Below are 27,839 nucleotides of genomic sequence, written 5' to 3' on the forward strand. Positions count from 1 at the left end.
TAGGTACAACTTTTTGGCCGACTATAGTGTCACTTTTGAGGTCTAAACCTGGTCAAATTTAGTATCAATTGTTATAATTATTCATATTATTATCATGATATGATTTATTCTTGAACGTTTTTTTTCGAGTATTCAGTTAGCATAAAGCTCCTAGTAAAATTATTCATGTGAAAGTGTTACTTTATTATATGAAAGATTTGAAATATGAAAGATTTGATCAGTCCGTTATTGAGTTCCCTTGTAATATTTTGACCGAGGCGAAAGTTTCCTGGAGTTTGAATTTGATCTCGCCCTAGTCAGCGTGGTTTGTGTCCAGACGGAGATATGCTCGACCAGAAGAGATTTTCCTCTGCTTGACCACAAACAGTCCAATGGCAGCCAGCAGAGCAGCAAATGCCACCAAAATGAATAAGGAAGCCAGGGAAGCAGCCAGGGGTGAGTAAGTGCTATTGGGTCCAGTCAATGCAGCTGAAATAGCGAAACAAGCTCAATTTTTAAATGCTTATGTCCGATTCCAATCGGAAGAATGAATCAAGCTAAAAGGTCACAAGTTTATATGCAGTTTTGTTGCTTAATCCCAGCTTGTTCAATGGCTACAAAAAACGGGTCCAGGCAAAACGCAAAACTCGGCCAACTTGATGTTTCGCTTTTAATATACCCGAGATGCAGCACTAGGCTGCATGTCTATTGTTCCCAGAAGTGATCTCTATTAAACAACTGAAAATGACTGTGAAATCAATTAGAATTTTGATGATACACTTAATCATCACATAATTTTAAACTATAAAAGAACAAGGAGGCTCGGTAATGTGCGTTTGCACATAAAGTTCCGACCCCGCTCATCTGCATTTTTTGGCATGTCTAACAAATGAGGAACAGATTTTAAACCCCCAAAAAGTCAAGAAATTAAAAAAAATTGTTGAAGAACAAAAAAGATCGCCACCAACGCAAATAACTCAATGCAGTCAGAATTGCAGCACTTGATTGATGATATTAGCCATTATTAAGAAAGCAAGTCAAAACGAAAATCAAACAACAATAACAACAAAAATTAATTACCTCCAAAATATTATATCCATTTTTTTAATTAACAAAATTTATTGGCAAGGTAAAGATAGCGTCAGAAAATTAGAAACTAAACGAAACACTTTGTTTTTAACTGGCAAAAGCATGGGACCACTCCATAATAAGGCTTGATAACATTTCGACAAAAATGAACAAAAAACAGCAAAAATAAAAAAAAATTGGCTCAAACTTTTAAAAACAAATAATTTCAAAGTAATGAAATCCATTAGATCGAGTGAAAACGTCCAATTTTTTTAAGATCACAAACGCCTTTATAGAAGGGTAATATTAGCTGTCTTCATTCCTTTTTTATGTCTGTTTTCACTTTTTTATTCGGTTACAAGAAGAACAACAAATAGAGACAACAAACAAAAATTCAATTAAAACTTGCGAGAAAACGATGTCGAAGCCGTTATGGCAAATTTTGCCCCTAAAAATATGTTCAATTGTGCCTTCCCCGAATGCCAATAATGTGATATGCGAGCTCTCTCTAATGAGAATAGGTAATAAGGAGACAAAAAAAGAAAAAAGGGCAAAATTATATATTATTTTGATTTGTTCAAAAAACATTATTTTGAAAGCCATGAAAGCCACTAGTTACAAAATGAAATGATTAAATAGGTTCTTTTAATTGTCCAACGAAAACGTAGAGACTTGTAATTATTGAGATTTGTCTTACGTCTACAAAAGATTGTCAAGTTTTGACAAAAGTCAAAAAATAAAAAATTGGTGCATAACTAAAGCCTTAAAGACAATAGATTGTTTACACCTGCACCATCCCCGACAACAATACTGTCTTATGTGATTTGTATTAAAACAAACAATCAACAAATCGACAAAAAAGAACAAAAGTTCAAAAAAATGATTTTTTTTTGTTTTTGAAGACATTTGTTTTCGAAATCATGGAAGCCATCAGCTATCTACTCAGATCATAAAATAGGCTCGTATATTTTTTTCATAAAAATCATGGAGACCTGTAAAATTTCAGAAAATTTCATAGCACTAAAAGACAGAATAAAAATGACAATCAAAGACAAATGAAAAGAAATTCATTTAAATTCTTCGAGAAAGGGGCCCCGAAGCTGTTAAAACATTAATCCACGCTTTTAAAGAATTTTATATGTTCGATTGTGATATATTTGGAACGCCAACATTGTAATATGCTAAATTTCAAAACTGTGATAATGCAAAAAAACCAAAAAAAACTTGAAATATGGGCTAATGCCTAAAAATTAAAAAAAAATGTGAAATCTTGTAGTATAAATGCCAAAAAACCATAACTGATCATGGAAGAGGATTAAATTTGAACTCAACAGAAGGATGAGGTAGAGGAAGTTTTCTTTCTTTCTTTGCTGATACCAGGATACAAGTTGACCAAATTAAGAGAAAGGTTATGAAAGTTGAATAGGCATTGTTTGTTCAAGAATCAAACATTTCTAAGTCATAACGGCCAAAATCTTCCGAATAAGAAACTTGATACATTAATGTGGAACCATTTATTAAGCCAATTGGACCTATCAACACTGAGCTTTGATTTGAATTGTTCTTTCTTTAACTAACATACAAATGATCAAATTTTTTTTTAAAAAAAAAGACCGGTAGTTTTGACGGTCCAAGATTGGACCAAAACCAACCCTGCTATTGCTGTTCATCCAATATGATCACTCAATTGTTTCGAATGCTACAGATCAAGATAATTTGTTTATAAAAAGATTTAAAAAAATGCCGCCTCTTTGATAATCATAGAGTAAAATTAGCAAATAACCGCAAAATTTGATTCCATAATACTCTCAATGGAATTGGAAGTAGGACTAGCTCCCCTTGTAGTTTGCAAAGATTTTGTTAGTTGTTTTTGGGCGTGTTATTCCGGCAAATGTATCAGAGTTGCACTATAGAAGCTTTGTTTGAGCAATTTTTTGATTGAAAGGGTTTATTTTGAAATATTTAGCCGAAGTTTCAGCCAAAAAAATAATTCAAAATGTTCAGCCATACTTTTTTGTCTTTCAAAACAAAATCGACAGTACTATTGTTAACTCTTTTCTTAATCATTACTTATTTTTAGCAAAATTGATGAAATTTTTTGGCAAAATTCCGGAAAATGTGAATAAAAATAACGCAAATTAGTCTAATATTCACAAAATTTAAACCACGATAAATTGTTCTAGAAAAAGAAATTCAAAACATTCTGTTGATTTCCATACTTTACGCCGGGCGGCCTTCTTATTGCTACCACTCGCAGCTCTCTACGATGAAAATATCGATCGGTCAAAACTGTCTGAACAAAAAAGAACAGTTGAGTATATATTTCCTCCCCCCAAAGAGGGGTCGGAACAATTAGTACCGCGCTCCAAACCAACTTTAAACCATAATATGACACACAGGAATAAAATGCAGATAATGGAGAACTAACGTGTTGGTTGCAACAGGCTGGCAAAATAGAGAAAAAACTGTATAAATTTTCCCAGTTTCTCAATTGGTACACAGATAACTAACGCCCGGCTTCATACAATGCCAAAAGGTATTAACACCATATATCTTCTTTGAAACGATTCGGATGACATGATTGTCCAGCTTTATATTAATCTGCTTTAAAATGGAATAACTTTTTGGTGCAAGATCTTGCAAGAATCTTGCAAAATTAACTTTTGGTCTCGTGTAGGGTCCACAAAAAGGTTTCGGATGTATCTGATCTATTCTCAATTTCAAACGCAAACAAAAATTCATGCAACTGCAACAGTTTTTTATTTAACTAAAAACCACTCTAATTCATGAAATTGATTTTCGAAAGGTAAATGGGAGAAACAATTTTCAATAATTGTTTTAACGATATTCTTTATTCTTGATAGGTTTTTCTAATAGTTAATTTTCGGTCGCTTGAGAGTACCCGAAGCGTGAAACGGTCTGAAATAAAAAAATATGCTTTGGTTAGTCCTCGAAGATCTAAAAAGTTTTAAAGGTCTCTTCAGGAATAGGTTTTCTTTGACACCATTTTAAAATCTAATCATCGATCGGCCAGAAACTGAATTAACAAACTAGCCAGGTCAGCAAAATTAAAATTGACGGTTGATACAAAAAGATCAGTAAACTCCAAAAAATTTGGGCGGGTGGAATAACCAGGATGCGGAATAACACGTACAATTATATTGAATGTGGGCTCCCGTTTTTCACTCTTGAATTGTTTTTCCATAACTGTCTTAGATCTGCCTATACTTTATAATGACAATTAATTTGCAGTGGACAGGTCTCAAACGGCTACTGGATCTTGAAAAGGGCACTTCTAAAACGATTTATTTTCTTGTAAGGTTATCTCAGTATCGTGTAAGATCTTGCAAAATAACCATTCGGAGCGATTAATTTAACTAACTCTGCTCCGTTATGTCTCTTCTGACCACAACAATTGGAGATGAAGACACCAATCCAGTCTTCACTTTGCTGTCCACGCCATCTCCACTGGCCAGGGAGCCCAAATCACGCTTCTGTCGTTTGCTGCAATCTGCAAAATAATGAGGTCATTCTTGACAACTGGTTCATTTGAGAGTGGTCAAGCAAATCGATAGGCACACACGCCCAATTTTTAGAAATGTGTCAATTAAGCCGAAAATAATGGAGATTGTGGTTTTATCTTTTGATTCGGCTTAATTTTACTTAAGCTTAGTTTGCGCTCACTATTCGATTTTATGAATTGAGGTTAAAAATTTAAGCCTTGCCCCAATCCGCCCAGAGACATGCTAGATGAAGGTTAGAAAACAACAAAAAATGAATTAGGAATAAGCCAAGCTTGACATATCTTGACAGGAAGCTCTAATTGTTCAACGTAAACTTGGCAAGATAGACGAATTGTTGATGAAAAAAGAACGAAAGGGATTTTCTCTTAACGAAAAGAGAACGGATTATACGAAAATCAAGCAGGAGAGGTAGATCAAAATCGATTGGTAGGTTAGTACCAACTACTCAAGTCGATGTTCGACAGAAAAGTAAGATCTCGTCGGGCCATCTCCATTCAAACGCACAATATTCTGGACATTGGTACGGATTGAGACTAATTAGAGGTCACTTCAAGTTTACAAAATTTGTTCATTAGTAGGCACTTAGTTTGGTTTAAAGCATTAAAACGAGAACATAATTGTGTTTAATTGATCACTGTCCATATTGAGAAATAGCTACAAAACCGACCCAAGAAGCGTCGTCTTTCGGCGGTTTTTGTCGATTCCGTCGGTTTTTTCAGTCGTGTAAGAACTGTCATTTATCGTCATTTTTGTCGGTATTTTATGTAAAAAGTGTCGAATATTGTTGTTTTCGTCGATTTCATTGGTTTCATCGTTTTCTTCGGTAAATTAAGTATGAGGTGTCGGTTATTGTCTTTGTGGCTGGTATCATCGCTGTTTTGTTGGAACTGTTGGTATTAGGTCTTTCCGACTCGAGCAAAAATAATACCGACTATCAAATATTTTCCTCGAAAATTCATTCCAAGATAAACGAATCAGCGCTGATTATCACATTCGCTATCTCATTCGGTTTTGCTGAAAATCGGGAAAAAAAGTTCAGGTAAAATTTCCATTTTGTCCTAGATGGATAGAAAATAGCCGCAGATAAGTTATGCTATTTTGCTTCAAAAATTATTGGTAAATTTTTAGCTGCCAATTTTCCAATCAAAAGTTGAGCTACAATTCTAAACAACAATCAGAAATATGCCAACAATAAAAAGAACTTCAATATCCAAGGAAAAGTATCATCTTATGTAAAAGCAATAAAAAGAACTCAGAAACAACTTTAAGCAGAACCTAATTAAACTCTCCTCAGCACAAAGATGTAAAATTATTGCTACGAGGCAATACCAGAATCAAAAAGTAGGATCGAAAAAGACAAGAAACCTTTCAAAACTGTATTTCGATAATGATTTCTTGGCCCGATACTGGCTTCTTGATATTTTTTCCTAGATTTTGTTTCGTGAAATTAAAACATGGAGAAATTTTGAGAGAAGATCATACAGTCTCAATGTGGCGGCTGAGCTTAATAACTCAATTGCCGAATTGAATAGCGCTTCAAGGCCATTTCAAGCCTTAAAGCTAGAATAGCATGACAAGCGAACTTAATGCTACATTCTGTCGAAGCCATACAGATTAAAACCATACATTAAAACTTGGTCCATAGTTAGCCAAAGGCATAGTGACCAACTTGTTCTGAGCTGATTTTGCGATTTCGAATTATAAGTTGAGTTATTAACCAAAACTCAAGCAAAATTTGATTGTTTCAATTTGAACTATTTTGTTGTTCTGAGAGAAACAAGTTTGTTATACAGCAAAGCTGAGCAGTTAGTTATTGAGGCTAATTGAGCAACAAGTAATGCAACGGCATTCTAAAGTATAGCGGACAATACAGTTCACAAAAGATAACTGCAAAAACACAATATCCGGACAGATTTGAAACCGCTGAAACGAGCTGGGCGGTGTAAAGTTTTCCTTGACTTTGATAGGAGAGCAGCCGTTACATTTGGTCCGCCGACCCGGACAGTGGAAGGCAAGCTGCTGCCCAATCTGATGAAGAGAATGCCAAAAGCACTCCATAAAGAAAATCAAACGAATCAACAGCGCAACGCCAGCTAGGCAGAGCGAAAGGTGCGAGTGCAACTCACAAAACACGTTGAAGATTTGACCTCGCTTAAAAGGAACAAGCAAAGCAAAGGCAAACAGCAACCAAGCATTCCAAGCACAACCCGCAGAGAGGAGCTTCAATCAATAGCTCAAAGGTACGATAAGAAGTTCCAAGATTTAGTGGAAGAATTAAACACTAAAACAGGCTACAAAATAATTGAAGATTCAGATCGACCCAACAAACTAAAGGTCCCCCACCAACAGACTGCCCACCTTCTAGAGGAGCAAAAACCCAAGCAACTGCAGCGTCGAAACAAGCTTGTGCCCTATAAAGCTAATTTCGTTGAAGAACATCTGAAAGAAGCAAGAAAGTTCAAAGCAAGTTTGGACTATCCTTGGCTTGCATATATAAGCAAAGGCACGCAACCAGCAATGAATGCAGAGCAAAGCAACACAACTCAAGCGTTGAACGACAACGAGAGCAACAACAACTACCCGACGGACAACCCAGTTGCTCAAGCAGTGCAAAATGGAGCAACAGCAAGTGGCCAGGAGACGGAAAACGTTTCGAAAACACCTTCAGCAAAGCAAAGGCGCGAGGAAAGGATGAAGAAATTCGATATCGAGTTCAAAACCCAGATGCGACTAGAACAGGCACGGTTAGAGCAGAGGAAGCTAGAGCTGGAAATGCAAATGAAGGAACTGGAAACCAAGCATCAACTGCTGGAAGAAGAACGTGAGCTAGAGCGCAAAGTGAAGAGAACAGCATTAGAGAACGATGATGCTCGTTCCCAATCAACTGGTGCTAGAGACAAATAACCCTTAAACTGGACCCTAAAGAAGAGAAATGTCTCAGACTGGGCCAGCAGGATCGACAACCTTCTAACATCAGATCGATCAACAGCTCGCTTCAAAGTAACCCTTGAAGTGAACAGGTAGAGTCACTTCTCACAATATCGCAATTCACGAGACCGGTCCTCAAGTGTTGAAGACCGAGACGTTTCCCCCAGAGCTGGTTTAAGATACAACACTGGCAATTCAGGTAGTAGTAACCTACCAAAAGCTGAAGCTGAACAACTTCGACGGAAAACCCCTCGAATGGCCAGAGTGGTCTAGTATGTTCATTGCTACAGTGGATCAACGACCAAAACCAGACTCAGAGAGGATGAGCCATCTGAAGACTCTACTGACAGGCAAGGCAAAGTCAGCAATCTCTGGAATGGCCTATTCTGTACAGTCCTATGGTGATGCATGGAGCATTCTGGAGAGGAAATTTGGAAGGCCTCATTTGATCATTGATGCAAAATTGGAGTCTTCGCAAAGCAAGTCAGGTAAAACCTCAGGACTCAACAAGTTTGATCAGTTTCCCATTTATTGTTTAGAACTTTGTGAATGTGCTCAAAGAGTACAAGCAGATTGGTGATCTGTAGTCAAGCTTGACACTGTATATGGCAGTAGATAAGCTACCTCAAGTTCTCAAGGAGAAGTGGTGGTTCTGTGTTGATGATAAAGATGAAGATTGGCCCGATCTGGTAATGTTTAAAAAATGGCTATCTAGGATAGCATTCGTGCACAAAGGGTTTTCAGCTTTCAAAGGGGAGCGAAGAGAAGAAGATCGAAGAAGCAAAAATAGAGACAAACGGTTCTCGAAGACATCAAACTTCAGTGGAAGTTCGAACTTGAAAGAAACCAAGCAAACGCAAAGTGGTCACTGTCCACTAGCTGATGACACTCATAAAATTTGGAACTGTCCACTATTCAAGAACATGAGTGTAAACGATCGGTACGTAGCAGTGAGGAAGCAACGCTTATGTTACGGATGTCTAGGCAAAAGACATGCAATCAAAGATTGTAAAGTCAACGCGCGCGGCATCAATGGATGCATCAAGAAGCACAACCGATTGCTACACTCAAAAAATCAAATGGACGAGGGCAATTACGCAGTCAACGTAAGCGCAGCAACGATCAACCAGAGTGACGAAGTTACTAGTTTTCTTCAGATAGTTCCTGTCTAAATACAGAGCCGTGACAACAGGCTGAACACATATGCCTTCCTCGATAGTGGATCAACGGTTTCATTCATCGATTAAAGTGTGCAAGAGAAGTTACGAGCCCAAGGCACCAACCCACCATAGCTGGCATACACGGAACAAAGGATCTGATGACGGAAAGGGTTCCTCTCAAAACAAAGGGACTACATTCAAAGGTGCATACAATCGAAGCGTTTGCACACCCGTCAATCTCCTTGGGGAACACAAAACACAACCACAACAAGCTGAAGCAAAGCTTCAATCACTGGAGTGTTCTACCCAATAAAAGCTTCAACTTGATGGAAGTTGGCATCATCCTTGGTCAAGATGCTTATGAGCTACAACGCCCATTGGACTACAAGATAGGAACACGAAGTGAACCTTTCGCCGTTCTAACAGAGCTAGCATGGGTAGTCAAGGGACACATGACGGGCAAAAGAAGACAAAATTTTTGTCATTTTGCCTTCACTCAAGATGTGAAAGTGGCTGGGAATATGGTGGGATATAGAAACTTATGCTTCCAAAATCAACCTCGTCAGTCAGTCAAAGAGGGAACTGCATACACAGAAGATGCTAGAGAGTACGACGAAGTTTACAGGCGAGCGGTACGAAGTGGGAATGCTGTGGAGTGAACCAGAGCCAAGCCTACCGAACAACTACAGCTCAGCCTTGGGTCAGCTTCACTCAATGGAGCGAAGATTCCAAAGGGACCCAAACCTGAAGAGTTTGTGTCAACAGTCAATAATTACAGATGTCAAAAGAGGATTGGTAAATATATTGGACGAGTCCGAAGTGAAAGGCACCTTCGGAAAAGAATTGCGTTTGCCGCATCCAGTGCTAAACCCGAACAAGCGTGACTAAGTAAGACGTGTTTGCAATGCTGCCTTAAAGTACAAAGAAGTTTGCCTAAATGATAAGCTACTAGCAGGAACCGATCTGCTACATGGGTTGATTGGAACAATATTCAGATTCCGTGAAGGACCAATTGCCCTGACAGCTGACATCGAATCGATGTTTCTACAAAAGCAAGTTCCCGAACAGGATAGAAGTTGCTTGAGGTTCTTATGGCGTCCACGAACAAATGAACCTGTTCAGATATACGAATATCAACGTCACGTATTTTGAGCTAAGAGTTCTCTAACTTTTGCAAACTATCTCAAGCAAGTGGAACTGGACAACGAAATAAGGTATCCGACTGCAGCAAAGGCAATACAAAACAACTTCTACATGGACGATTTCATCAAATCAGTAGAAACCCCAGAAGAAGCAATTGAAGTCTTCAATCAACTGCAACCTCTTCTCTCACGACATGGATTTGAACTGAAGAAGTGGATAAGCAACAACGATGCAGTTATCAAAACAATCCCAGAAGACTTGAAGTCAATTAGCAAAACGAAGCAAATTGAAGTGGAACACATTACAGAGGGATCCGGAGTGCTAGGACAACAATGGAACGTTATTGATAACAGTCTTCAAGTATGCAGAGGTACAAACAAAGAAGTTGAAGCACCTATAACGCAGAGGAAGATTTTGTCGTTGGTATCTTCAGTATTCGACCCGATCGGATTGTTTGCTCCGTTCAGTGTTCACATGAGACGACTTCTGAAAGGCATCTGGACTAAGAATGAACAACATTGGGACAACGATGTAGAGCCTGGTGACGAAGAAGAATTCCTGAGATGGAAAGAAAAACTTCCAACAGTGGCTGAAACAAGCATCGATAGAAGGTACTTCAACGGAGGTTTGGGATAAAACCAAACTTCATGTGTTTGCTGACGCATCTGAAGTCACGATGTGCGCAGTGGCCTATCTACGTTCACAACCAAAAGAATACTCAGGTGACTTAGCATTTGTCATTGGAAAATGCAGAGTGGCACCGATGAGGCATCTTTCAATACCGCGATTCAGGGCAGTGAGGTTGAAAGAACAGATAGTCAAAGAATATGAAATGAAGATAAAAAATCGCCGTTTTTGGTCAGACTCAACTACGATACTGCAGTGGATACACAGTTCCCATCGTAAACACCAAGTGTTTGTGGCCAATCGAGTAGCTGAGATACAACAGATGTTTCACAGTGGAAACATATGAGCGGTATCAACAACCAAGCGAACATTGGCACCAGAGCAATCACCTTTAAAGAACTCAAGAGAAGTGAGTGGCTCACTGCGCCAGCTTGGTTAAAGCGACCAAAAAAGGAATGGCCAGTGCAAGTGAACCTAATCTTTGCATTAGATGAAGAGAATATACCCTCATCAGTCTTCATGATACAGGCTGAAGAGAAGAAAGCTGTTATTCAATGGGAACGATTCAGTAACTTTAACAGACTAGTGAACACAGTATCATACTTACAGAAAACATTGGACAAACACAAAACAGCAAAACTCGTAGTCAGCATTGAAGAAAGAGAAGAAGCAAAAGCAACAATCTTCAAATTACTACACCAAGAACAGTTTTTTGAAGAGATGAAATCTCTCAAAGCTGGAAAGGAAATTCCCAGAGGCAGCGAAATCCTACAATTCTCAGCCTTCCTAGACGAAGAAGGACTTATTCGAGCCAGTGGCAAAATTGGCAAAAGTCAATTGGACTTCAATGCAAAAATCCCATACTGTTACATTAAAAACCATGCGGTAGAATTATTCTTGCGAAACGAGCACAAGGACAAACAACATGAAGGCACTGAGCATGTCAGAAACGTTGTTCAGCAGAAAATGTGGATCCTACGCATACGGAACGCCTTAAGATCAATCAAGAACAAGTGCGTTACCTGCAGAAAGGGCAGAGCACAAACGATAGCACCAGTAATGGCAGATCTACCCGAAGAGCGATTAGATGCTTCAACAGCCTTTACAAATGTTGGAGTTGACTACTTTGGCCCTTTCATTGTGAAGATTGGGCGCAGAAACAAAAAGTGATGGTGTTGTCTCTTTACTTGTCTAACTATCAGAGCGGTGCATATAGAAGTGGTACCTAAGTTGGACACAGACAGTTGTCTCAATGCAATAATGAGATTTATTGCTCGAAGAGGCAAACCGAATACGATAATCAGCGACAACGGGACGAACTTCGTTGGAGCTGAACGAGAGTTTGCAGAGTATGTTGTGGCATGGACCAAGGAAGGCATCGAAGAACATCTAATTCAACGAGGAATCAGATGGAAGTTCAACCCACCCGCAGCACCTCACTTCGGAAGAGTATCGGAACGGTTGGTAAGAAGTTGCAAGAAAGCAATGTATGCGGTGTTAGGGAACAGATCAGTCACTGAGGACGTTCTCTCAACTACGATGTGTATTGTAGTGCAGACATTGAACTCAAGACCGTTGACTCCAGTCAGTTCAGATGTTAATGACTTAGATGCATTGACCCCCAATCACTTCCTGCTTGGCAACAGGAACATTTGCTTACCCTATCTACCATTCGAAGAAGAATTTGTTGACCATCGAAAACTCTTTTGACAAACTCAACCCTACGCAAATCTCATATGGAACATGTTTCTTAAAGAATATCTGCCGACTCTGAACAACCGGCAGAAATGGCGATCTGCGGCAAACGAAGCCCTTAAGGAAGGCGATCTCGTTTGGTTGATCGAAGGCAGCCACAAGCGTTGATATTACAATCTAGGTCGAGTTACGGAGACCATCGATGGGTCTACGGTGTGATTCGATCAGCGATAGTTCGAACGAACGACGGAATGTACAAGAGACCAGTAGTGAAGCTCGCCCCAGTACTATCTGGGAAAGATGTTTTCGCGATGGAAAACTGGGCCGCCGATGTGGCGGCTGAGCTTAATAACTCAATTACCGAATTGAATAGCGCTTCAAGGCCATTTCAAGCCTTGAAGCTAGAATACCATGACGAGCGAAATTTAATGCTACATTCTATCGAAGCCATACAGATTTGTTCACTTTGTTCAACATTTACATTCACTGACTTTTATTAGTACACAATTGTCATACTCGAAGTGAAACTAAAACTCTAACTACCTCAACCACCAGCAAAACAATACTACGACTTAACAGTATTGCATCAGATTCTCTGCGATTGGATTGCGAATCAACCTGCTATTGATACAGAATATTCGACAAAACTTCTACATGGTTAACATACTTCCCATGACATCAAATTTGCACTGAAAAAGTGACGTTATGGAAAAGTGTTCACATTTTTCAGTTGAATTTGACATGTATATCCACGTGACTAGCAGCATAAAAGGAACTTGAAAAACTACCAAAAAATTACTAAACTGACATACAGTGCATATTGAAGCACACTCTCTTGAGCGTAAATTACTTGTTATCATGTCTTGTTTCTTTAGATCATACTAGTGATTGTACAGTACAACTTAACTTTGACTTGTGAAAAGAGAATTAACTTTGAAATTCTCAAAATTTTCTTTCTGAGGAACAAAGTTCCTAAGTAAGAGAAACTTTGTGCAAAGCACATAGTCAGTTGCTCTTACTAGCTTTAACGAAGTCTAGCATAGTTTGATATTGGTTGTTATTGAAGCCTATTGAGAAAAAAATTGGTCACTCAATTATCGGAATATTCAAAATTGAGTTATATTCTGAGGTCTCCCCGGTGAAAGAGACTAGCTAGAACATTAAAACTTGGTCCATAGTTAGCCAAAGGCATAGTGACCAACTTGTTTTGAGCTGATTTTGCGATTTCGAATTATAAGTTGAGTTATTAACCAAAACTCAAGCAAAATTTTATTGTTTCAATTTGAATTATTTTGTTACTCTGAGAGAAACAAGTTTGTTGTACAGCAAAGCTGAGCAGTTAGTTATTGAGGCTAATTGAGCAAAAAGTAATGCAACGCATTCTGCAGTATAGCGGATAATACAGTTCACAAAAGGTAACTGCAAAAACACAATATCCGGACAGATTTGAAACCGCTGAAACGAACTGGGCGGTGTAAAGTTTTCCTTGACTTTGATCGGAGAGCTGCCGTTACACTCAATTTAATTAGACTTTTAAAATTCAGTGAATATTGATAATACGAATCAAATTTTGCTTCAATGAAGAGGAATCTCACTTTGAACTTGTTAGAACTTCAATGTGACCTGCCAGTTTTAGGACTCAGGTTCAAAACAACAGAAAATAAAGTCAAAGTCAACAATGTCATTAGTTGCTTGCAGACCAATTCAGAAAACAGCAAATATTCACCATTGAAAACGCATAGCATTCAATAGATTGTCGATAAAGTAAATAAATTACTCTAATTAACGAAAAGCCTAGATCCAAATTTGAATCTGTTTTTTTTCCAATAAAACCATAATAAACAAAGTACAGCCTCGATATCACTTCAGGCTTGCTAAAACCAGTAAATATTGAAATTAGTAAAATAATTCGGGAAAACTAGCTAATTTTTCTTTAATAGTGTCCAAAATCTGAACAGTATGAAATGTGAAATTCATGAAAAAGGAAATTTTGTAGAAAATAACTCAATTTTACATTCTAGGCTTAACGGGCTTTTTAGTGATACCACTCATCATTCTCTATGATGAATATATGAACCGGCAAAACTGAGTGAACAAAAAACAGTTGAATATGCAGTTCCTCAAACAGCTTAACCCACAGGTCGGGATGGAATAAAAAGAGAACGCCGATGAGCAAGAAAAACTCAGACAGAAAATGTTGCTTGAAAATTTCCTTTTCGTTGGGTATACTATTGCAAATTTTCTTTACTAAATTTGTGATACACTTTGTTCAAACACGACCAAACTACGCAAAACACGACAGATAGATCGTGCGAAAATACAATAGAATCAAATGGAAACTTTAATACAGATACCAATTATTGAGATATAAAGAAGCCAACAAAATTTCCGCTGAATAACCGATCAAGGACATAATAACTATTTGAAGTCGCTTTTGATATTGAACTGAAAATCTAGTTAAATGGTTGTCCTGAACTAACTAATCACCCTGCAACAGAATCTATAGCTTAGAAGTAGGCGCAAGGTTTAGTGAAAAAACGTCAAAAAAAGTTGTTGTTGTTTCAACATACACTATGGTACCAAAAAGCTACGTACACCTGACGACTTTTTAAAAAGCAATACAAACATCAAATAATATAACATTTTGAGTTCAATTTTGTTCTCTAATAACGCGTCCTTAGACCTTTAGCTTTTATGACGTCTAGTAGACGATTTGTATAGTGTTCATATAGGTTTCTCACGACGTCTGCGTCGATTTCGTTCCCAATTTCATTCACTTTTTCTTCTAATTTTTTCCAAAAAACTGTCTGTTCTCGTAATCGTTGCTTCAAAATCGCCCATAAATTTTTAATAGGATTCAGATCTGGACTGTATGCTGGCCATTCCAGTACGTTCCACTCGTTTTCTTGGAAGAAATTGCCAATAATCTGCAATTTATGCATAGGAGCATTATCTTGTTGAAAAATAATATCCAGGAAAGTCATTTTTTCATCGTAATTTTTCAAAATTTTGAAATAACCGACAGCGTTCAGCTTGTTTGGACTCTTAACAAGCAATTTCCCTCCATCTGATTGTATTGCACCCCAAAACATATGATCGTTTGTCTGAACAAATTTGTTGTGTTTTTCTTTTCAAGAAATTTTGTTCCGTTTCTTCAAAAAACTCGCAAACGTCTTTCGCTGGTGGCGCCTTGAGCCTGTTATCTTTTTTGGTGTCGTTTCTATGCATGATGTTTACTAGACCGTGATTTAAAGCCGAGTTGTTTTGGATTTTGTCCATGAAAATTGAACATTTCGAATGGAAACAGCGTGACAAACAGTAAAAGAATAAAGCAGCTTAACCTTCTTTTCTGTGTAAGCAGATACAATTACAATGAAATCTCGTTTAAAACTTCAAGATTTCACGCATTTGTTCACGATTTAGCGCAAAGCAAATGTTTTGAGCGAAAGCAACGCTTAAAGAGCACGAATTGTGCTGTACGTAGCTTTTTGGTACCATAGTGTATTCAGATCTGAAACTCTCGCAACTTCTTTAAGTGAAAATTGACAAAGTCAATTGAAGTAATAGGCTCAGTCGTATGAAGAGCCGTTTGAGAGAAAAAAGTATTGAGAGTCGTATCAAATGAGAGAAAAAACTATTTTACAGAGCCCGAGGACCTAATAATCGATGATAATTCTCCACCACGTAGAAGATTAGGATTTTTTCCAACCCCTCTCCAAAGAAGTGGAAACATTCCATTTTTTATATAATAACGTGATACGGAACAACACATAATATGCCAGTCGCAATGTAAAAAGAGGGCTAAACTGAATAGATTAAACTTTTTTCCATTCTTTACTTTTGGTTTCCTCGAGTCAAAAAAGGAAACAAACAACCGTCGCGGAGGTTTTTTGAAAGAAGGTGTTTGATCAATCCCAAATGGTTGAAACCCTGGACTTGTATTCCTTCCCATTTTGGGTCCAGATGTCTGTCAATTGGACAACGATGACAAAGGGTGATCCCAAAATGGAAATCCAGTTTAACGATTACCGGAAATCTTAGAAAGATCCCAAAATTTACCCCACTAAGATCCAGGAAACTTCCGTGAGTAATTAAATACTAACTAATATCACATGCAGACGTCTCTTGTGGTGGACAGGCGAGTACTTTGCAGTGTATGTAGACAGTGTTGAGGGTAACAGTGCCAGAGATGTACCAGCCGAAGGCCTTGAACTGGAAAAACTCCTCGTCCAGTTCAGAGCCAGTTAGCCTTTCAAATGAGTCATCAGAAGGACACCTTGAAAAACATCAGGGGAAATCTCAGGTTGAGGTCCACCCAGGTTTAGACCTCGACTTATGAAAAGAATTTATAATTGTGTTAAGGGCGGCCAATTTTGACTATAAATACAGGGTCCAGTTACTAGTTAAAGTTGAGGTAATTCTTTTCATTGGTCCAGATAAGGTCTTTTCATAACAAATCAAGGTCGAGCATGGTCTTTCCATTAGTTGAGGATTGCATTGTTGTGGGATTAGTAAAAGTTAATTTTTCCTATTGTAGATGTGTACCATCTAACAGCAACACCAAAATAGCATTGCAGCAGGCGGTCCACCTTCGAAAAACAGGCGGAATTTTAACAAATAATCTTAAGAAACGTTGCATACTTACGATAATATATTGCGAAGTTGATCGGCTGAATTCAACTAGTTAATAAAACTCTAACAATCAACTTTTCATCGGCAATGACTTTAGTGTGTTATAGTTGAGTTCATTTGATTCTAAAATTCGTTTTTTATATATATTCATAATAGCAGAGTTCATTTTTTGATAAAATATCAGAAGCATTGAAAAATTTGAACGTTCAGACCCGCGGACTACGTTATAAGGCAATTTTCAGCGCAAATGTAATTTTTTTTGGGTCTAGCATGAACATTTTACGTCGAGCTGTTGAGCATCATATTTGGGTCGAGATAAAAGCCAGCATCATATTTGGTTCGAGCTTAAGGCCAGCATATAAAATTGGAGTCGAGCCAAAGTCTAGTTGAACAATCAGGTCCAGCAAAATTTTTTTCATGAGTTGTTTGAGGTCAGCATGGTCTTTTCGGTCGAGCATGGTCTGTTAAGAAGTCGAGGTCTGAACCTGGGCACAACCGAGGCGGTCTCTGATCATACCAACCTCAGGCGCACACCTTCGCATCATGCGTTTAAGTTTAAAAGAAAACGTTCGCTCGCAGGTAGGCCTGGACAAGTAATTTTGGCGTAGGATAATTGTCTGATTAGTAACTATTTTGGTCTCGGACGGTGTGATCTAAAACCGATTTGAGTGTGCAATCTAAGTTGAGAAGACCGTACAAAAACAACAAAAATTGGCAAGATATCTTTGGTATAATGGGTTTCAAAACTAAAAAAAGCTTAGACACGTTTAGTTTGTTAAGAAAGGAAAATTCGCTAATTCTCATTCTGGGTTTCGACCTACTTTCTTGTAGTTTACGAACAACGTTTTCCACGGTCGGTTACGTTTTCAACGGTCGGTTACGTTTTCTGTTCGGTCTGCTGGAATTATTTGTTTTCGAAAACCTAAACTATAAAAGTTCTCGTTATTTCTTTCAATGTTTAAAGAGCGGCCACAATAAATCTCGCTGATTGTTATTGCCTAACAAAAATGACGACACCAACAAAAAATTATGAGGGCTTTTCGTCGTTTTTGGCTACAATACGGCAATGAAACCGACGATTTCTTAGGTTTAAAAAACGAAGATTTCTCAACTAGGAAATACTATAATCCCAGAGCGCACAAAAATCTGACCAGAGTGATTCAAAAGGCATTTTAATTCAGATCTGAGAACCGAAAGTGAACGTCGTCTTAATCAGAACTGATTCAACGGAGTTGAAAGTCTTGGATCAGTACTGCATCAGAGCTCTGATCATGTCAATTAATTTAACTAATTAAGTCAACTTTAGTCCAGTTTTAAGGCTTGGCAAGTCTTGACCATTATTTGTTTAGTCTTGGGCAAGTCTTGGACAAGACCTGTCAATTATTGAGCAAGTCTTGTACATTACTTGACAAGTCTCGTGCAAGTCTTGGCCAAGACTTGATAAGTAAGTCTTGCCTCAAGTATTGAGCACAGTTCATAAATTTAGTTTGCCTTTGTTTCGTAACTATATACAGTGCCTCGCCATTATATACAGTGCCTCGCCAGTAAATCTCGCCAAAGAGAAAATGAAGCACAAGAGAACGCTAGCACTTCCACAAAGTTCACTTGATAGAGAATGAAAAATTCTGATGTCGGCCAATGATATCAGTCGCGGCCACTCCTTTTTTGGCCATTGAAAAAAGTTTGGTTTCAGAGTGATTATATGGGACATTTTAATTTGGTATATGCTCATATCAGAAACAAATTGGTCAGATTATTCAGATTAACAAATTTGTCGTAAAAATATTTCAAACCTATTTTAACAAATTTTTAATTGCATTAATTATAATTAATTTCTTAAATAGCTGTACTTTGGTTAATAACTGCGCAATAATCAAGACTTGTCAAGTCTCGATCAAGGATTGACTAAGGACTTGCCAAGTTTTGGCCAAGACTTGACTTCGATTTGAGAGGTTTTGAGCAAGCCTTGACAAGTCTTCACATGTCTCAAGACTTTAAATATGACTTAATCAGTTCTGATTTGTCTATTCAAGCCGTGTATTTCGCTGGAAAAGTACAGATAAAAATTTCAAACTCATTGCGTGAGTGCGAACAGAATTTAGCTTTCTGCGCACAAAATCTCGCAAGATAACTGTTTATGCCAGAATATTGCAGATTAAACCTCTGTTCTCTGATTTCGTGTCTGTGTCTGTATGTGATGGGCGGGCGGTGTGGGGGGTTGAACTCTTATCTATATCTCACTTGTTTGCCGAGAGAACATATCGTGTGTTAGAAGTATAGTCTTCAGTCTGAGTAGCCCAACAATCAGTAGTGATGAGAGTGTAGTCATGATTCACTTCAGATTCAAAGGACACCTTCACGTACACCTCGTCATTCAACAGAGCTGTTGCAGCACTTGGGCTGAAACGATCCAGTTATCGACAGTTATGGCTATGTTACAAGTCAACTTGTTAATTGATGTAAAAAAACTTCAATTCAATGGGTCGCTTTCCCATTATAACCCCACCACTCCAGCTTAGTGGTCAGATAACCTGCAGCCCCCCCCCCCCAATCATGGTAAATATAGCATTATGGGGGATGGGGGCTACAATTTCATTGGGTATGCTATAATGGGAAGAACCAGTTTAACTATGATCCCAGTCTAATTATATCGTCCTCGCTCAAACAGTCTCGAGAATAAAAACTGACGTTTTCTGGCTATAAAAACACATTTTCTGGCTATAAAAACACATAGTTGCAGTTCAATTGCTGTCTTCAAGTGGCGAAAATATTTTTGGCACAATAAATCGCTAAAGTCCAAACTGTATACGTAATCGGATTTGCCAGCCGAACAAATGGTGTTGCAAATCCGATTAGGTATACAGTTTGGACTCACAATTATCTTATTATCTCCAGAATTTCATTTTTAGAACTATTTCACTGAAAATGTTTACCAAAAATTGTATGGTAGCTTTCCTGCGCTTAAAGTTCCAGATTTTAACCTGGCTTTTTTCTTTCTGCTTAATTGAAATGATGAATACAATGAAATTATGTGCGTTAGACGAAATCTTGGCAGAATCATAATTTCCGAAAAAAGGTTCTGCTGAGCCTACTGATTTCAGAGGGTTCTTCGACACCTAATATCTGACATTTTTATGGTGAAAATTCAATTCAGCGGTAATGACTCTAATTTCGATGAAGTGAAAGATTGTGACAGCAACGCCTTTTTCTTGACAAGAATATGGTTGAATTAGTAAAAAAAATGGGTAGAAAAACTCAGTTTTCCACATAATTTAGAAATTCAAACTGCAAGCATTTCAAGTACGAAATATAAGTTTTAACACTCCAGTTTATCTAATCCCGGGTCGAGGTTTGGCGGTGAATTTTCGTAAGAAATGCGGTGAAATGCGGTGAAAAAAAATAACTTTCACCGCGTATTTCTTACATCTTTTTGCGGTGAATGCGGTGAATTATTTATTTTCACCGCGTTCTCAGTATTCGTAGCAAGAAGAATTATCCCCACACAGTTTCGAACCTCTGACCTCCCGCATGCCTTCAACTCCTTAGTCCACGTCGCCATCTCTCACGTATATCATTCAAATTTCTTGTGAATTTAAATCAGATTGAGTTCACTTTGGAAATCATATGCGGTGAATTTTTGTAAGAAATGCGGTGAATTTCGCAGTGAATTTTTGTAAGAAATGTGGTGAAATGTGGTGAATTATTTGTTTTCACCGCATTCACCGCTTTCACCGCATTTCTTACACTAATTTACCACAAAAGTCGATGCGGTGAATTTTTGTAAGAAATGTGGTGAATTTTGCGAGGAATTTTTGTAAGAAATGCGGTGAAATGCGGTGAAATATTTGATTTCACCGCATTCACCGCAATCACCACATTTCTTACAAAGATTCACCGCATTCACCGCATTTCTTACAAAAATTTACCCAAAAATTTCGACCCGGGATATACGAAACATGCAAGGGTGTTTTTAATTTCTCTTTATCACAGAAATGTGGGGTGCATTCCGTCGAAACGCAATTGCAAAAATGCAAAAATAATTACTTCTGACAAATTATAGGATGGCACAAGTCTTTAGTTCAGAAGATAAAAGAAGTGAAATCATTTTTGAAACAGATGGGAACTTTATAAACATGAGCTTCGCCGGAAATCGCAGATATCAAAAATGTATTTTTTTTACTAAATTGAACTTACCCATTTTTTTCAAAACAATAGAAATATTTTTGAGAGAAAAAATTGCGTTTGACATCCAAAGACAATCAATAGAAATTTCTAATCTCTTTGCCCGAAAAATCAGTAGAGTGAACCGCGAATTTCAAGTGTATTGTAAGCAAAGAGTTTCAACTAAAAAAATGTGGCCAAAATTGTTACCAAAGGCAGTAGTAGTAATGAACAAATGTTCTATTGCTGTCACTTTTCGATATGTTATTTTGATTTCCTTTATTCCATTTTTAATTATTTTATATTGGGTTTGGTTCCAGAACGAATCATTTTGGTTCTAAAACAATTCTAAAAGAACGGTTTTGGCTCTACAAAAATTTTTCTCGATCTGGTTGATAGATTGAAACAATTTTTTTAATTGAAATAATTGAATTATCCTCGAACTGTTGCCTCTGAAATATGTCTTGTCTCTATATACTTCGTGCTCTGACAACTAAGAACACATAATCGATTTTTCTCTGCAATGTTTTCGAGAATTTGCAGCAACAACTGCATGGATTTTGCCAACGACTTGCAGCCGTTAACAATAGTCGAGAGCCCATCATATTTCTTTTATGTTGTTTTTCAAATTTTACACCAAAAAAACCTTTAAGTCCGACATACCTAATTATTTTTATTAATTGCAGTGCCCTAAATTTTTAAAGGTAACTCAAGTTACGGTCCCAGACCAAAAATACATGAGATTAGACCTTAGTGCTTTTGAGCTTGTTTGAGAGCTCGAACTGCGTACAATGAAAACCTCTGATCCAAAAACAATAAAAAATCACGGGTCTTCTTGAACATGCATCCTGATCTAAAACACCATCCTGGTAAAACTCTGGTATTCATTTACACTAATACAATACTATACAAAAGCCTCTAGTGTAAAGCTAGCAAATGAAATTTAATTCTGTTGGAATTTTTCTTCCCGAAATGAGACGTCTCTGTGACTCCATTCATTTTGAATCATTATGAGGTATCCAGCATCAAAAAACATTAATTTTCATTAGTATGTCCAGGTGACCTCCAGACCTTTGCCCAGACCTCCCTGACTTATGTACCGACTATTTTTAGTTTCTTGTTCAGACGCCCCAGACTCATGATCAGACTTCCCAGACTTCTGACCAAAATCTGGACCTCATAGATCTGTGTTCAGACTCGTGATCAGACTTCCCAGACTTTATTTGTGATAACTGGCAGACCTATGGTCAGATGTTCTAGACTGATGTCCAGACAGTTTCCTGACTCATTTTCAGACTTCTCATACTTATTCGCAGGTAAGTTGAAGAGCTATCGACAGAACTCCCAGACTGATGTCCAAACAACTTCCAGACTCATGATCAAGGCTCGCAGACCTATGTCCGGACCTCCCAGACTTATTATCAGATAATTTACAGACAACAAAAACTCTTCCAGACCAGTTAAAAAAAGGTCAGTGTTTACTCCCCACCCCCAGACAACCTGTTGTCTGGACATAAATCTAGGACCTGGATTCGGGGAAAGCTCCGATGTCTTGAACGTACTCGAAGAACGAAGTAAATGCGGAGCTCTGTGAAATCTGCATTTTGTAGGTGAATTCCTGGGTTCCGTGAAGTACCAGGCTATCCTCGCGTTCGACACCAAACGAGGAATGGACTCTACCCTCCGCATCATAGTAGCAGAAAGCAGTGGCTTCCCACAGACCAGATCTACTGATCCTAATTCCACTCCCATTAATCAATCCTCCCGACTCGCCACCACTCTCTTGAGTGATCACTTGATAGTAGACTGCGCTGTGTTTGAAGCCTGGATCTGAAAAAAATGAAAAACGTCCGTATAAAAGGAACTCATTTTCACTTGAAAAGTGAATGTTTGATATTTAGAAACGAAGACAGGAAACGTACCTGAAATATGGCGAGAATTCAGCTTTGATTGCTCCAAAAACAGTATAACTAATTGCTGTAATCAGAAGAAATTTATCTTGTATTTAGAAGGAAAATTAAGATCTAAATTTGCCAAGCAATCATTATCTCTGCCCAGGATGAAGTCCGCGACCCGAGACAGGTATTGGCCAGACCGACCATACCCAAAACAGGCATTGGCCAGACCGACAATACCCAAAGATAGGTATTGGCAAGACCGAGCAGACTTTGGCCACCATTGGCCAGACTGAACAGACTTTGGACACCATTGGCCAGACTGACCAGACATTGGACACCATTGGCCAGACTGACCAGACATTGTCCAGACCATTGGGCAGACCGAACAGACCTTAGGCCAGACCGTTGTCCAGACCATCGGCCAGACCGTTGTCCAGACCAATAGCCAGACCGAACAGACCCTAGGCCAGACCATTGTCCAGACCGTAGGCCAGACCATCCGCCAGACCGTTGTCAAGATTAATGGCCAGACCGAACAGACCTTAGGCCAGACCATTGTCCAGACCATAGGCCAGACCATCCGCCAGACCGTTTTCCATACCATTGGCCAGACACATTTAAACGTGTATAAGCATCCAATAAAATTTATAATTTATTCGTTTCATTTTTAAGAATGACAAGTGAATATGAGATTTTAAAAAATAAATTATTGAAAAAAACCCGTCGATTTAAGGACAAATGCAAACTTCAAAAGAAGGTTAATGAAGCATTCTAATCATCTAGAAGTAGATGTCGTTTACCATTTATGGGCTGCTATTTTGAAAACCAGTCAATACAGCGCGCATTTATACAATTTGGCTCTTATTTGGCTGGACCTCTAGGCCTTGAAATTAGGCATTGGACAGACCGAACAGACTGAAATATGGGTATTGGCCAGACCGAACAGACAGAAATATGGGTATTGGCCAGACCAAACAGACCGAAATATGGGTATTGACCAGACCGAACAGACTGAAATATGGGTATTGGCCAGACCGAACAGACCGAAATATGGGTATTCGCCAGACCGAACTACTAAAATTGCCATTGGCCAGACGGAAGGCGCGACCCAAATTTTTCCAGACCATTGTGGACGGTCGCAGCGGACCCCCTGTCTGCGACCCAAGTCGGTCTGGCCAACACCTGTCTTGGGTCGCGGACTTCATCCTGGGTGTTGCCTATTTTTTGCTTTTTTCAATCGTCTTATATGCTTTGTTAAGCTCTGACAACATTGAGTTGTGATTTCGAATGATATCTAGCCAAGCTGTCGAGCATCGTGGGGATACATATTTTTTAAGTTCATCAATTTCTTGCTTGTATCTCCTGATACGGTTCAAACAGTAAACAATTATTTTTTAGTCTAGGTGTTTTCTGATACACTTTATTAATCAGAAACGAACTGGAACCAGTACAGTTTAAACAGCACGAAAAGTCGGGAACTTTTCCAGCAGTAATTTTGATTTTCTCTTTCGTGTTCACCATCTCAAGAAATGGCACAAAAGATTTTCGGCTTCCGTAATTTCATAGGAGACTAATTATGAGAGAATTTCTCAGACAAAAACATACTCATAATTGCCAACAAGGGCTTCGTTTTTTGTTTTGTTTTGCGGTCTTCCAAAAAGCAATGCAACTTGATTATGGAAAAACCAACAAAAAACACGGTTTGATTACTCCTAATTTAAGTCTCTGTACTCTAAAACATAGCCGGCAGATTGCCGGAAAATAGCCGCGATAGACGCTTGGGGCCTTCCATGAATTGAAACAATTATCGAAGAGATTAGATAGACAGATCGACCACCAGTCCTTTAATAGACCACTAGACTTTTTGGCGTAGCTTCGGACTGTCATTTTTATGAGACACATAAGCACTATAAGGAGCAAGTCCTAATAGGGCTTTTCAAAATTAGGATATTTTGATGTTCGTGCCCCCTCAGCTTAGTGGGCGCATATTATTTGCACCTCTCAGATGCACGAGCAAAATTTTTACATAATGACTTACTATGTCACGCGCGGGGGGCAGGTGCTCTGTAACGCGCGCGGGGGGGGCATAACGCACTGGGGTGGACAAACGGAGAAGATCCCAAAATTAATATTCGAAATAAAAAAACTCAAGACTCTATTAATCAAGAATTAGGGCATATATGTTTGGCACTACTTAGATGCACATTATTGACCTTTAATAAATAATAGTTCATAAAATTTAAAGTTCCATGAGTGAGTTCAGAAGTCGTTTTTTGAGTGAGGTAAGTCATTGAAAAAGTCAACTCCAAGAAGTCAGGGTAAGACGAAACAAAAATCTGTAAGACGAAGTAAAAAACATAGCAGGACAAGTCCTGACGTACAATTCAAAGAATTTTCATTGACTAAACAAAAAACTAGACCTAGAACGGACTATGAGTGAATTGTGCAAACCATTTCTGAAAAAATCAGATAAAAAAAACAAAAAAAAAAACAGAAAATTAATGTCAAAATGCCACTAGGGAGAACAAAAAACCACTAGCGAGAAATGTCAATCTGCTTCTCACAAAAAACTAGGCCAATAATGAACAATAAATGGATTGGGAAAACCATTTGGAAAAAAATCCGATCAAAAAACTGAAAAAACAGTAAATATCAAAGTGAAATTGCCGCATGTGCACAAAAAACCACTAGCGTGAAAGCGAATTTTTGTTCAAACACCGAGTTCTCACTCTACTTTAAAATTAGAGCAAAAACATATCACGCCGCAAAACCACTCGCTTTTTCGCTCCATTTCCTGTTTCGGCTTGATCAAAATCATTACTCCAATTTGACTTCAAAAATCATGAAAATGTGTGAACAGATCTTGAAAAAAAGACAGCGCCCCAATACAATTCAAATTCTTTGAAGTGTAAAAAATTAGGAGCGCTATAATAGCCGCCTGGAATTGAGGACGCGGCTATTCATAAAACAAATGCATATCTATGTCTCGACATGCATCGGCTGGACCATATGCAGACGATTTAAAGATCTCCTAAATAAAAGAAACAATGGGAACAGTGTAAATTTTGAGTAGAGCAAAGATCTAAGGGGCATAACTTGAGTCCTAAAAAGTCGAGCTCAAAACTTTGGATCTTAAAGTTTGAAATAAAACCGTCCATTTCAAAGTTTTGGGTTGAGCCAAAATCCACTGTAATAAATTTTGGGCCAATTCAAACTCAAGATGTTCCCCAAAATGAAACAAATACTTTTTTGTTTTTGGTCCCACCATGGCCTCATGGCCTTTTAAAGCCACATTTTGCTCGAGCATGGTCTTTTGATAAGTCCATGTCTAATATAAACCTGGGCTATATTCATATAACAAGCAACAGCTGTATTATATCGCAACTATATACCAGACTCGAAATGTCTGACACGGATATCTGAACTTTTACTTCAATATATTATACATTTTTGTTTTGAAAGGTTTCTGTCAGATATAGTCCGCAATATAAAGTTGAAACAGTAGCAAATGTTTCAAAGGTCAAAATTAAAACTTAAAACATGCAGATATCCGCATATTGCTCTTCCTTTATAGCGTCTCATAAAGTATAACTATAGTCTGTACCATAAAGTTGAAATAAGCGAACGTTCGAAAACGCAAAAAACATTAATTGAGAATCAAATTGATCATTTGGATGTCAACGTTTTTTCCATTAAGCTTCTATTCATCAATTTTTCTACATGTTTTAAATTTGAACTTTGACCTTTGAACTCGAGCCTGTGGCTTTTGAAACGTTCGCTTATTTCAACTTTATGGGACACGCTATATAAGTACATTTCAAAAACACTATCCGCAATGGTCATTTACATGCTCAATTGCTCGTTTTTAGATTGTTGATTATTTTGATTTTAAGGGACAGACTATGCATGCCTATAGTTTTTCGAGCGTTCGCATTCGTTTCAACTTAATGAAACTCGCTATATATTAAGATCCATAAATTTGCAACGCAATCGAATGTTTGAAAAGCTCGGGGCATGCAAATGGACAGTGTTTTGCTAGATAAATTTGAATTTTGCTAGAGTTCGAAATTTTAGTTTTTGGCCCCTGAAACTTTCAATATCGTTGCAACTTTATGGACTGACTATACAGAGACAACTAGTTAGTGATGAGCAGCAACTCACTTATTTCATCTGCCCTCGGGTTGTGACTTGAGTCTCCCAAGTTGTAAACCTTCTGTTGAGTGCCACATTGGGTGTCATTTGAGATGCCCTGAGTGAAATCCCAGGCAGAGTTGCGTACGTAGAAGTAGTCCAGGTGTGCTGTCAACTCACACCCCTCTGCTTTCGATGATCGCAACAAAGTTGGAAAATCTGTCATAAACAATAATGATTCCCGCTGTTTTCCGTTATTGACCCCCTATCCCAGTACGCTATGTAAACCCCTTGTTATGACGCAAGTGTCATTATATACTCGGAGCTCAGTGTTAAAGCCAAAAATCATGAAAAACAGTAAATTCATGGAATAAAAATCTTATTAGCAATTGCAACCATTCGTTTGCCAGTTCATAGCTTTCAGTTGACAGGACTATAATTCTTTTGAAAGTATTTCTGAAGTTCTGACAAGATCTGACAAGATAACCATTTCAAAACGACTTTGGTTACTATAGTAACTGATCTGGAAAAATTTCTCACCAATGGTGGCGTAGAATGGTGCGATTGAGTATACCCCTGGCTCAGCTGTCTGGTTATCAGAAATTTTGATTTCGAATCCACATATGAAGTAGTCTAGACTTGCGCTATTAGACTTTTCGAATGTCCGAGATCCTACTGTACTGCAGTTTCCAGCTGTGCTAGTTGGTCCCATACAATCTCCGATGCTAGCGTTGTTGATGTCTCTAAAAAGATTTAAATTTCAACGTATCTCAACTAAAATAAGGTACGTCTTTGAGGAATGGGAACAATGGAGCAAATTTTTTGGTTTCCAAGTGCAAACAAACTGATGTGTCTATTTTCAATCACAATAGTTTGCATAGAGCCTAATAAGT

At 38.1% G+C, this 27,839-nt stretch overlaps 1 protein-coding gene across 1 annotated transcript; it reads right to left on the reverse strand.

The window, feature by feature from the left end:
* Positions 1-27,688, reverse strand: LOC142336809 (oncoprotein-induced transcript 3 protein-like). Its single transcript, XM_075385741.1, has 7 exons — positions 27,487-27,688; positions 26,977-27,165; positions 22,480-22,747; positions 18,998-19,156; positions 16,228-16,400; positions 4,430-4,558; positions 1-468 (listed from the first exon to the last, which is right to left on the reverse strand). The coding sequence occupies exons 1-7, from the start codon at positions 27,656-27,658 to the stop codon at positions 293-295; spliced, it is 1,266 nt and encodes a 421-aa protein (XP_075241856.1). The 5' UTR covers positions 27,659-27,688; the 3' UTR covers positions 1-292.
* Between the last annotated feature and the right edge of the window lie 151 nt (positions 27,689-27,839).

This window comes from Convolutriloba macropyga, chromosome 3 (genome assembly GCF_964194025.1).
Source record: "Convolutriloba macropyga chromosome 3, txConMacr16.3, whole genome shotgun sequence".
Lineage (NCBI taxonomy): Eukaryota > Metazoa > Xenacoelomorpha > Acoela > Convolutidae > Convolutriloba > Convolutriloba macropyga.